The sequence below is a fragment of the Myxocyprinus asiaticus genome, chromosome 41 (assembly GCF_019703515.2).
Source record: "Myxocyprinus asiaticus isolate MX2 ecotype Aquarium Trade chromosome 41, UBuf_Myxa_2, whole genome shotgun sequence".
Lineage (NCBI taxonomy): Eukaryota > Metazoa > Chordata > Actinopteri > Cypriniformes > Catostomidae > Myxocyprinus > Myxocyprinus asiaticus.
The window spans coordinates 6,786,485-6,799,436 of record NC_059384.1 but is presented as its reverse complement, the minus strand read 5'-3'; the positions used below and the strand labels follow the sequence as shown (position 1 = coordinate 6,799,436).

At 34.9% G+C, this 12,952-nt stretch overlaps 1 protein-coding gene across 2 annotated transcripts in view; it reads left to right on the top strand.

Annotated features, from left to right (window-relative positions):
- nrbp2b (nuclear receptor binding protein 2b) overlaps positions 1–10,816 on the top strand; it is a 31,365-nt gene extending 20,549 nt beyond the window's left edge. For both annotated transcript variants that reach the window (XM_051683021.1, XM_051683022.1), the window contains exons 5-19: positions 656–745; positions 934–974; positions 1,195–1,289; positions 1,561–1,584; positions 1,925–2,011; positions 2,121–2,176; positions 3,585–3,680; positions 3,963–4,095; positions 6,431–6,533; positions 6,699–6,749; positions 7,105–7,240; positions 7,340–7,393; positions 7,497–7,560; positions 9,048–9,103; positions 9,362–10,816. In XM_051683021.1, coding sequence (XP_051538981.1) covers positions 656–745; positions 934–974; positions 1,195–1,289; positions 1,561–1,584; positions 1,925–2,011; positions 2,121–2,176; positions 3,585–3,680; positions 3,963–4,095; positions 6,431–6,533; positions 6,699–6,749; positions 7,105–7,240; positions 7,340–7,393; positions 7,497–7,560; positions 9,048–9,103; positions 9,362–9,445 — 1,170 coding nt within the window. In that variant the 3' untranslated portion in view covers positions 9,446–10,816. The remainder of the gene's footprint in view (positions 1–655; positions 746–933; positions 975–1,194; positions 1,290–1,560; positions 1,585–1,924; positions 2,012–2,120; positions 2,177–3,584; positions 3,681–3,962; positions 4,096–6,430; positions 6,534–6,698; positions 6,750–7,104; positions 7,241–7,339; positions 7,394–7,496; positions 7,561–9,047; positions 9,104–9,361) is intronic.
- Positions 10,817–12,952: the final 2,136 nt, after the last annotated feature.

The following is a 12,952-nucleotide window of genomic DNA, read 5'->3' as shown; positions in this document are numbered from 1 at the left end:
GGGTTAAGGATATCAAGAATGTAATATACAAATCTATACAGATATACAGTATATGGGGGCCTGGGTAGCTCAGTGGTAAAATACGCTGGCTACCACCCCTGGAGTTCGCTAGCTCGCTAGTTTGAATCCCAGGGCGTGCTGAGTGACTCCAGCCAGGTCTCCTAAGCAACCAAATTGGTCCGGTTGCTAGGGAGGGTAGAGTCACATGGGGTAACCTCCTTGCGTGGTGAGTTTAGCATGGTTGCTGCGGTGGATGGCGTGAAGCCTCCACATGCGCTATGTCTCCGTGGCAACACACTCAACAAGCCATGTGATAAGATGCACAGGTTGATGGTCTCAGAGGCAACTGGGATTCGTGCTCCGCCACCCAGACTGAGGTGAATCACTACACAACCATGAGGACTTAAAAGCACATTGGGAATTGGGCATTCCAAATTGGGAGAAAAAGGGAAAAAAAAAATATATATATATACATTATATATAGGATAATATTATAGGATAGCCAAAATATAAGTACATTTAAATTATTATTTAAAAAACTGTGAACCTTTAGTATAATTCCAACAAAGCCATTACATAAAAATGTACACATATTCACATTAAATGCAGTTTGATTTACCCCTAGTTGTCCACTTTTAACCTATTCACCTCACAGGTTGTTTTCATCACAGAGTACATGTCCTCGGGCAGCCTGAAACAGTTCCTTAAGAAGACCAAGAAAAACCACAAGACCATGAATGTCAAGGTCAGCCTACCATATGATTTCAAAAACAATGAATTAATAATAATATTTTGTACAGGTATGCCACTTATAAACACTGTCATTCTTTACTGTCTTTATGCTTTGTCTGTAACATTTGCAGAATGTGTTATTGTGTTTATGCAATGCCGTGAAATATCTGTGTGAATTTTGGCTTTATTGCTGTATTTCAGGCCTGGAAACGCTGGTGCACACAGATTCTGTCTGCCCTAAGGTGACACACTACATTACATGCGTGTATGTGTGTTCAAATATTAGAATTTGTGCATTCCCTGGTGAAAAGACCAGCTGTGACCAGAATGAAATTTCATGCTGGTCCAACATCCAAAAAATAACATATTCAGGTGACTAACAATGCTGGTCTTTTCAACAGGGTTAAAATGCATGCAGCATGCAGAAATTATACTGATGGTACACACTCTTCTGTCCGTCAGTTACCTGCACTCCTGTGACCCTCCGATAATTCACGGCAACCTCACCTGTGACACCATCTTCATTCAGCATAATGGCCTCATTAAAATTGGATCAGGTACATGCTTTTTATATATATATATATATATATATATAATTTTGAACTGAAAGACCATATAAATGCATAAAATACATGATCACCTTCCTGACAAAGTTAAAAATCACAATCTGATCTTTTGACTGAGAAGTAAACCAGTATGTGGTTTAACCACAATCAATTTTTGCTCACACAAATGACAAACTGAGGTGATGGCTACTTTGCATATATAGATGTAATGGAACAAAACAATCTGTATAAATCACAGCATTTCTTTCTGTCCATTCTGTAGTTTGGCACCGACTCTTTGTGAATGGTAAGAGTAAGATTTTTTTTTTTTTTTTACATGTTACTGCATATGTAATATGTATCAATTTACCATTATGCAGCATACACTGATATATTTTTTTTTTATTATTGAAAATAATAATAAATAACATATCATTAATAAAACAAATAACAATATAAATTTATAATGAAATATTTGATTTTCTAAGATAAATTTTCTAATGAAATATTTTCATTAAAATATTCACACATTTAAAATGTTTTAAACCTATCAACCAATTTATTTGCATAGAAGCCTTTATAGTAATGTATTAGAGTATGACAGCAAGAATTCTCTTTGACCCACTCTGATCGTGGTTCTTATCCAGTGTTTCCTGAGGGGGGTGTCCATGGCAAGATACACCAACATCGAGATGATAAGAAAAATTTGCACTTCTTCTCTCCAGAGTATGGCTGTGAGTGTGGCTACTTTTTTACCTTGTTTTTGACTGGATGTTTGTGCAGAATATATTGCTTTATAGCAATAAAGTTATATATTTCATATATTTTCTTCTTTCTCCTTAGCATGTGAGGATGACTATGCCATTGACATCTTTTCCTTTGGGATTTGTGCTTTAGAGGTGAGATCACTAACACTAAGACAGCATAACCTGGCCAGACAGCTTTTTATCGAACAGAAAGAAGTCATCTTACTCCAGCAATCATATTTATGGGTGTTTATTCAACTTTGGGTATTTTCAGCCCTGTGAATTTCAAAAAAGTGAAATTCTGTTAAAACATTTTTCACATTATTATTTTGTTTTTTATTATTTGTCTACTAACAATTTCCAATAGTGTATACACAAGCATCACAGGACATTTATGTAATTTTTGTCCTTTTTTTTTTTTTTTTTTTTTTTTTTTTTTTTTAAGTCATGGAAATTCCCACCACAGTGTCATTTCCACCACATCTCAAATTCTGCATTGTTTGTTTATATGTTCATGGAATGTTCCAAGATACAATACAAGTCAGTCGACAACATTTGCGGGATAATGTTGATTACAACAACAACAACAACAACAACAACAAAAAACATTTAAATAATAAAAAAAAAACCTTGAATCTGGGTTCCAGTGAGGCACTTACAATGGAAGTGAATGGGGCAAATCTGTAAACGTAAATTACTCACTGTTTCTAAAGTATAGACACAAGGCATAAACAATATGCGTGTTAATTATATAATTTATAAAATTATTTTAGTGTGATAAAATTGCTTACTAACCTTTTCTGTGCAAAGTTATATCCAATTTTACAACTTCATTGCCATGACAACGTAATGTCAACAAAGCCTAAAATGACTGTAAAAATGATAATATAAACAACTTTATAGCTCAATTAATACACAAGTTTTACCAGAAGAATTAATTTAAGTGCTTTTATAAAATTATAAGCTTCACATTTCTGCCTTTAAACCCTCTGAAAATTGACCCCATTCACTTCCATTGTAAGTGCCTCACTGTAACTGCGATTATTGCATTTTTAATTTTTGTTTTTAAAGAAAAGGGGGAACAAGTCTAAATTTGTATGTATTCTATATACACACAAAAAATAATATATACATTTTTTTTAATGATTTGGGAAAAAATTCTGCATGATTGAATAAAAATATTCCACTCACAAGTGATATTTTACCTTAAAAAATAAAAAAAAAAAAAAAAATTCACACAATAAATATTGAAATGGTTTGTGTTCATTTCACTCTTTGTTAAGATAATCATAGTTTTAAACATGTAATAATTTGTATTTGTAATATTAAAAGTCTGAGACAATGATAAAACTGTCAAATCTATGCCTAAAAGGCATATGAAAAGTACCAAAATTGTATGTTATAGGTATGGTAAAAAGTTTCAGTTTTAATACGACCTTCATATAACAAAAAGAAAATAAAATAAATGAAATATGTTTGTAAAAATCAACCCCCGGGACATGAAATTGCCAGAAGTTGTAGAAACACCCATATATAGATTACTGATATACTGTTTCTTTAGATGGCCGTGTTGGAGATCCAAGCCAATGGGGACTCTGTTGTGTCAAAGGAGGCTATAACCAATGCTGGACAATCACTGGAGGACCCCCTCATGAGGGTATGTGTGAAGACATGATTTTTTTGAATAACATAGACTTACGTACATTTAAAGAGGGAGTCGAGCCATATCTGGAACAGAATTTTAAAGAAACTTAGAGGTGGGCTCTTTTGACTTGGGCAAGTAAGCAACCACCCAGAACACACTAATAACTGCATAACAATGCCCTGGAAACCATTGCAGTAATGTTTTATCACATTTTCTTGAGAAAATGTAAAAGTCTAGCTCTTCATATTGTAACCCAATCTTCCTGTCACTGTTATGCTCTTCCATGCTCGACAGGAGTTCACCCAGTCATGTGTGCGTCATAACCCCAGACTCCGCCCAACCGCACATGACCTGCTGTTTCATCGCGTGTTGTTTGAAGTGCATTCGCTGAAACTGCTTGCAGCACACTGCCTCATCAATAACCAGTGTAAGTATGATCAGAAGTGATTAAATATATATATATATATATATATATATATATATATATATATATATATATATATATATATACACACACACACACTGGTGGCCAAAAGTTCAGAATACTGTAGATTTTGCTGTTTTGGAAGGAAATTGGTACTTTAATTCACCAAAGTGGCATTCAACTGATCACAGAGTATAGTCAGGACATTACTGATGTAAAAAACGGCACCATCTCTATTTGAAAAAAGTAATTTTTGATCAAATCTAGACAGACCCCATTTCCAGCAGCAATCACTCCAACACCTTATCCTTGAGTAATCAAAATTGTTAATTTGGTACTAGAAAATCACTTGTCAATATATTAACACAGTTGAAAGCTATGTGGTTCGTTAAATGAAGCTTAACATTGTCTATGTGTTTGTTTTTGAGTTGCCACAGTATGCAATAGACTGGCATGTCTTAAGGTCAATATTAGGTCAGAAATGGAAAAAAAGAAACAGATTTCTCTAGAAACTCATCAGCCAATCATTGTTTTGAGGAATGAAGGTTATACAATGCTTGAAATCGCCAAAAAACGGAAGATTTCATACAAAGGTGTACACAAAAGTCTTCAAAGACAAAGGACAACTGGCTCTAACAAGGACAGAAAGAGATGTGGAAGACCAGATGTACAACTAAACAAGAGGATAAGTACATCAGAGTCTCTAGTTTGAGAAATAGATGCCTCACATGTCCTCAGCTGACAGCTTCATTGAATTCTACCCGCTCAACACCAGTTTCATGTACAACAGTAAAGAGAAGACTCAGGGGTGCAGGCATTATGGGAAGAATTGCAAAGAAAAATACACTTTTGAAACAGAAAAACAAAAAGAAAAGGTTAGAGTGGGCAAAGAAACACAGACATTGGACAACAGATAATTGGAAAAGAGTGTTATGGATCTTAACCCCATTGAGCTTTTGTGGGATCAGCTAGACTGTACGGTGTGTGAGAAGTGCCCGACAAGACAGTCACATCTATGGCAAGTGCTACAGGAAGTGTGGGGTGAAATGTCACCTGAGTATCTGGACAAACTGACAGCTAGAATGCCAAGGATCTGCAAAGCTGTCATTGCTGCACATGGAGGATTTTTTGAAGTAGTTTAAGAAGTTCTGAACATTTTTTTTCAAATTGTAATAGTAATTTTTCACGTTATTAATGTCCTGACTATACATTGTGATCAGTTGAATGCCACTTTGGTGAATAAAAGTACCAATTTCTGTCCATAAGAGCAAAATCTGTACATTATTCCAAACGTTTGGCCACCAGTGTTAATATAAATTATATTCTCCTGTCCACTGTTCCAATATTACTGCTTCAACAAACCACCCCATAAAATAAAATACTTATTGTAACAGCATACTGCTTTATCATTATGCTCATCCATCCCCCTTGCCAAAAATGCTAAATCTCTTTTTCCCCTCTTTTTGTCTCTTTATATAACCAATGTTTAATTGATTGTATCAACATATTCAATCATATACTCAATATATTATGTATTTAAAGTAGGGCTGTCAATCTGAATTCCATGAGATGCCTATTAATATTTGCTGAGAAAGGCTACCAATAGTAAATAATAAAAAATCATTATATTAAAATAATTATAAATATAACATATAATAAATATAATAATACAGATTATTAAAATTTGTGACATTATTGTGGCAGATGAGTAAAGCACTGATAAGGCAATACAAAACAGGCTTAGAGTGCAATATATGGTTTCTTTCCATATCATTCAACATAAGTCAGTTATTGGCCTACAGTTCACAGCAATCCATTTTCATTTGAATTAGTAGATCTGTCTGAGATAGACTTATTATATGGGCTTTTCTAAGGTGTTTATGTACACGTGTATCAGACGGATGCATTTGGAGCGGCTCACTTTGGTTATTTTGCCTTAAAAACAGCATGTCAAGTTAAACATGGTTTGAAACTTAGAAAAACACGTCTCGAGTTTTTCGGAGCGTGCGCTTAACACCGAGGACTGTTGTGGTCCATTTGGCTTGTATACATGCTGGACGGAACCGATCTACAATCACATTATCTAAGTCTGTTCATTCGATTTCGCAAAAACCAGACGAATTACTGCTTCAATCCTACTGATATCAGACTTTTAAAGTGCATGTAAACACACTTGGTCATTCTAAGCTGATGGGATATTAGGAAAAACACAGAATGGTTATGAATAAAATAAACACAACTTGTATTATATGGTCAAATGTTGTTTTATCTCACTGTTTCAATGGTATGCAGAATGTAGCATTTACAACTCTTCTTGTAAAACCTCTTGGTTTCAAAGACATGCTCCCAGAGAACTGTGTAGAGGAGAAGACCAAATCATTCGACCCAAACGGGGTCATGGCAGAGATAATTCACAAAGATCGTCCTCGCGTTCAGCTCAAGTAAGACACACATGTTACAGTCTGGAGAAACTTTATCCCACCTTAGGCTACTTACTTTGTTAGAAAGTAGCAAACGTCTGATCTAAACCATATCACTGCTCTGTTTATTATTGTTTCTTTCTTTCCCTCGTTAAATTATGTTGTTTGTTCTCTCCTGTCTTTCAGATACTCTCATGTCTCTCCTCTAGAGCTGGACAAGTTCTTAGAGGATGTGAAGTGAGTGTTGCCCATCGGATGTTGTTATTTGAATTTAGAGGAAATAATTTAAAGGGATAGTTCGCCTAAAAAATATGTGACGAATCGTCACGTCACTTGTTTCAAATTTCTCCATTTATGTTCTGTAGATGAAAGAAAGTCATACGGGTTTGGAGCGAGATGAGAATGGGGGAATATTGACAGAATTGTCATTTTTGGATGAACTATTTTTTTAATAATTCCTATATAGATAAGATTTATAAAATATGTCTAATATGTCACTATATGACTATAGAGAAGTTGGGGGGAATTCTTTTCATTTAAAAGCATTTGTATCATTTAACTCCAATCATCATTTGTCTGATGTGATTCTCAGGAATGGCATCTACCCACTGATGAACTTTGCCTCTGCTCGACCACATCCCGTACCCCGTGCCCTCTCCATGTCCCAAGAACAGGTGGAGACAGTGAAGACGCCCACCCCTGAACCCCAAGAGGCAGAAACCCGGAAGGTGTGTGCTTCTATTTCACAAACATACACTTGTCATAATTCAGTTCAGTTCTGATTATTTCTTACATTACCTTAATGTGCTATCTTTGATATGTTTTAGGTGGTACAGATGCACTGTAACCTGGAGTTTATTGAAGAAACGACTAAAACTCATGTGAGTTCATGCTGTGTTCCTATGGACACTTATGGCAACATCTGTTATACTTTGGGGGGAAAAACACATGGATAGCTTTCATTGTTTTCTCTGTGTTTTACAGCTCACCTTGTTCTTAAAGCTAGATGATAAACTCCACCGGCAGCTCAGCTGTGATATAATGCCAAGTGAGTGAAACCTTCCAAAGGAACAACGTTTTGCTCAGATGTTGCTCTTTTGTAGCTCTAGCAACTTATATATAAACATTTTAATAAAATTAAAAATACAGTAATAGTATAGAGCTCTAAATACTAATGTGGATACACTGCAAAAAAATAATTTTCTTACCGAGTATTTTTGTCTTGTTTTCCAGTAAACAAATATCTACACATTAACCAGATAAATTTACTTGAGAAGCAAAATAATGTATATTGTTTTTAGAGAAATCTAAAACATTTTGTAATATGTACGCTTATAACAAGAAAAAAAAAAAAAAGAAAACAAATGTGCCAGTGGGATAAGAAAAATCTTGATTCAAAGGGCAGTTTCTTTTTTTTCTTTCTTATTTTAAGCATAAACCCCACTAAACCCCTTTTGTTTGATATCTCTGGGTAAAAAGATGTAATATCTTAATATCACATGACATTCTGCTTCTCAAAAGTATATTGTTCTTGTATTAAAGGGATAGTTCACCCAAAAATGAAAATTCTCTCATCATTTACTCACCCTCATGCTATCCCAGATATGTATGACTTTCTTTCTTCTGCTGAACACAAACGAAGATTTTTAGAAGTTTATCTCAGCTCTGTTGGTCCTTTCAATGAAAGTGAATGGTGGCCAGAACTTTGAAGGTCCAAAAAGCACATAAAGGAAGCACAGATGTAATCCAAAAGACTCCAGTGGTTAAATCCGTATCTTCTGAAGCGATCCAGTCGATTTTGGGTGAGCACAGACCTCAATTTCAGCTTAATTTTCTCTATAAATCTTGACATTCAAGCTTGATTACACTTCCTAGTGCCATCTAGCGCCTAGAGACTGCAATGGAAAGATGTACTGTTGGAAAAGTAATTAAATTTTGGTTTGATCTCACCCAAAACCTATTGGATTGCTTCAGAAGACATGGATTAAACCACTGGAGTGGTATGGATTACTTGTATGCTGACTTTGTGCTTTTTGGAGCTTAAAAGTGTTTGATTCCTTTAAGGATGCTAAGAATTGTATTTTTATTTTTTCACACACACACAAACAAAGACAAAAATACTCAGTAAGAAAATTGTTTTGTGCAGTGTAGCTGAGATAATTTGATCTTGGAAGAATTTGATTGTTTCTCCGATTTCTAAATGCAGACTTTAGTGTCTTGGCAAATAAAAATCACAGATGATACATTGTTGACATTTCTTTATCACGGGGGGCTATTTCTCAGGAGAAAAACATAAGAAGCAGGAGACTTACTGTATGCAGATGTCTCCATTTGCTCTCCATTTAATCTTGTTGCTGTTTAGTAGACACAGATATTAATGAAATCTCATTTGCGCCTCATATGGGTAAGCCTTGACAACATAGATGATTTGAAATAACATGAAGCATTTTATCGCACAGGCATTTTTTGCAATAATCTTTTGGTGTTTGGGATTGGTTTACATTTTAAAACAGTGTGTGCTTGCTGTAATTGCAGCTGACAGTTCCAGAGATTTGGTCAATGAACTTATCCTTCATGCCTTCATCAGTGAGGTAAAACAAAACGCAAAGACTGGGTTGCTGCCAGCATGTTTACCAAAGGCTAGCACTCATTTAATTTGTGCATTTTGCACATACTACATTTATCTGCTAATTGTATTGTTCTATTCATTGTATTCTTCATCATTTAGCATCTTAAAGCATCTCCGTGTCATTTCTTAATTTTTGCAAATAAAAACTCATTGAAGCACTAATAAAATGTTTCGGTTTCACTTGATCTCCCATCCCCAATTCTACCTTCAATTTTCACAGGAGGATGGTGACAAGATGGTGGCATTCTTGGACGACGCCTTGAACCGCCACCGTGGGTCTGCTAGTGCCATAACGACAATATGAACGACAGTGGTCTTTAGCGATGGCAATGGACATTTACAAGCCAGAAGAACCCTAGAGGGAGGCCTGGCAACAGAATGGAAAAGAAAGATTCAGTTTGTCATTTATTATAGTAGATAATGAATGCAACCTGTGGTTGAAAAAAATAACAAAAGAGAAAGAGAGTTGACATAATGACACTGGTTTTTATGACCAGATTAGGGGGCACTAGGAATGCCGGACTAAGATGGTTGTACTAACCTCCCCGAGTTCCTGTACAGCACTTTCTGGCATTTTTAGAGGTCCTTCCCACAAACCCATGAGGTGCTCAGGGGCATGTTGGCCACATCACAACTTTCCCCAGCTCTATTTAAGAGAGTTGCGTGTTGTATAGGAGGTGCATGCTGTGGAAAGTTTTATTGATGATATATGAAAAACACAATTTTACAAAAAACAACAACTTTATACTGCCAATCTTTCCTTTGCAGCTTAAACACTATTCTACTAAAAAACGATCATTAGGCCAGAAACATACTCTACGCAAGTATACAGAAACCAATGAGAATGCTTGTTGTACATACTTAACGTGTGTTCTTGCATTACTGTGGCGGTCACAAATTTCAGTCCTTAAGGGGGTGATAGTTACCTTGTCTGTGCCCAGTAAACCAGATGTCTTGTTATTTTTCAGGTGGCTAGATATGACTGCCGATAGTTTAACTAAATTTAACTTGCTCAGCAAGATTCTCTTCAAACTTTAAGAAATGGCAATCAAAAGAATATACAATTGTAGATTTCACGTATTGTCCTCTTGTCAGTTATCACGAGAATGTCTTAATATGCCGTTGGAGTGTTTTACATGGAGTATATGTACAGGAATGTATTGCCTTATATAAACTTTGCTGTTCACTTATGTCTCATGAGGCTAAACCAGTGTTATTATAGTTCAAGAAAACAAACTAAAATAATTTGTATCAACTCAAATAAAAAATGAAATTATTGGAAAAAAAATTTAACTAAACTAAAATGCTATTTCATAACTCCAAATCTAACTAAAATTAATTTAAATGAAATAAATTTTTATATTTTCTTCTACACTTTCACATCATAACATCAAGTTGTTTATAAGCATACCTAGATTTACCTAAAATTTCTGTAATTTTCTTTACCATTGCTTTTCCCACCAGTGGTCATGAAATGAGTTCTACCACACCAATCATCAGTTTTAGACCTCAAAAAGATAAAGGGATAGTTAACTCAAAAATTAAAACCCTCATCATTTACTCACCCTCATGCTATCCCAGATGTATAAGACTTTCTTTCTTCAGCTGAACACAAATTAAGATTTTTAGAAGAATATCACAGCTCAGTAGGTCCATACAATGCAAGTGAATGGGGTCTGAAACTTTTAAGCTCTAAAAAGCACATAAAGGCAGCATAAAGGTCATCCATAAGACTCCAGTGGTTTAATCCATGTCTTCTGAAGTTAACAAATCTGTTTTGGGTGAGAACAGACCAAAATGCAACTCCTTTTTCACTGCATATCTTGCAATTGCAGTCTACTGGAACAATCATGATTTCAAGCTCGATTACACTTACTAGTACAGTTTGCAGAGTGCTAGATGGCACTGGGAAATATAATTGAGCTTGAAATCATGATTGCCAAGGAGACTGATGTCAAGATTTACAGTAAAAAAGGACTGAAATATTGATCTGTTTCTCACTCACACCTATCATATCGCTTCTAAAGTCATGGATTAAATCACTGGAGTCGTATGCATAACTTTTATGCTGCCTGTATCTGCTTTTTGGAGCTTAAAAGTTTTGGCCCCTATTGACTTGTATTGTGAGGACCTACAGAGCTTAAATATTTTCTAAAAATCTTCTTTTGTGTTCAGCAGAAGAAAGTCATATACATCTGTGATGGCATGAGGTTGAGTAAATGATTAGAGAACTTAATTTTTTGGGGGGTGAATTATCCCTTTAATTGTGTACTACCCAAAGATTAGTTTAGTAATGATTTATAATCATTTAATGAAATACATATGGATACAGTGTGGATCAGCCTTTTGTCACTTTGCCAATATTCACCCTATATTATAAAATTTGCAACATTTACAATCCACATTAAACATGAAAATACCACTAGATAGACATAACACAAGACTGCCCAGAGAAAATTACACCAGTAAACGCTCAGCTTTGGCAGCCATAAAAAATAATAAAACTAAAATAAAAACTACACTGAAACTAAAAAACACTGGGAAAATGAAAACTAAACTAAAACTAACAGACAAACTGTGAAAACTAATGAAAACTAAATTGTAATGACAAACTGAATATAAAATAGAAATAAAAACTAAATAAAAAATCCAAAACTATAATAACACTGGGCTAAACAAACACAATTTGTCTACCAGCTAACCAATGGAACAGATGCTGTCTGACTACAAGGTTTTTGGTGATGATCTTTGTTGAATGTATTAAGGTGTAAATTTCAGTGGGAAAATATAAACTTTGTCATGAGCATTTCGTTAAGTATGAATAAAGGTAAATATACCTCTTCAAAGAAATGTTTTATTTCAAAACATGATACCATGAGATTGATGACAGCTGAATGTATTGATTATATGTGTATCAAAATGGGATTCACACTCGATTCACATTGTTTCACATTGTAGCTTTTTAAATGTAATTTTTTTTTAAATGTGTGTGTGTGTTTGTGTGTGTGTGTGTTCACAATACAATAAAACTGTAAACAAAAAATACATAGAAGGGGGTTCAATAATGATGGAATAAAATATATTTTATTAAACACGAAAATAATATGCAGCAATATAACAACAAAATATGTACAGTATATATATATAAAATCACAGGCAATTTTTCCAAATCTTTTCCTAATGATTGGAGATCAGTACCTAGTACTATGTACCTAAACATTATACAGCAACTTTATTAATTGAACACTTCGCCAAACCGGACGGTAAACAGTAGCATAATATCCCCTGAGAAATGTTTGATTCCTTAAAACATGAATACCAATACAAATAGCCAAGGCCTGGGCCCCCTGACTGTATATTGCTCTGGGCCCCTTTCCTATTAAAAAATACAGTATAGAATTTAATGTGGGGCCCCCTTGGAACTGTGGGCCCCTAGAATCATTACCACCTTTCACCCCGCTAGCTACAGCCCTGCAAGCAACACTCCAGTCCGATTACGCCAAGGTATCTTGTCTTTTTCTCTGGTGTTAACTCATGTTTCTGCTGAAAGGACTGTTGTGATGACAGTGGCGTGTCCGGACTTTTTTGACTGGGGTGGCCCATGTGGGGCACAGACTCATTCAAGGGTGGCATGAAGCGTAACTCAACATCCCTGATACTAATATGAATAAGAATAATAATAAGAAGATATGCACATTTTCAGGAATTTTTAATTGTCGAATGTTACTTAGCTTAATAATTGATTAATTGTTATTAATATTGCAAAACACAGAAGACTCCAAATAGCATTTATTTTTTTACATTTAGTATT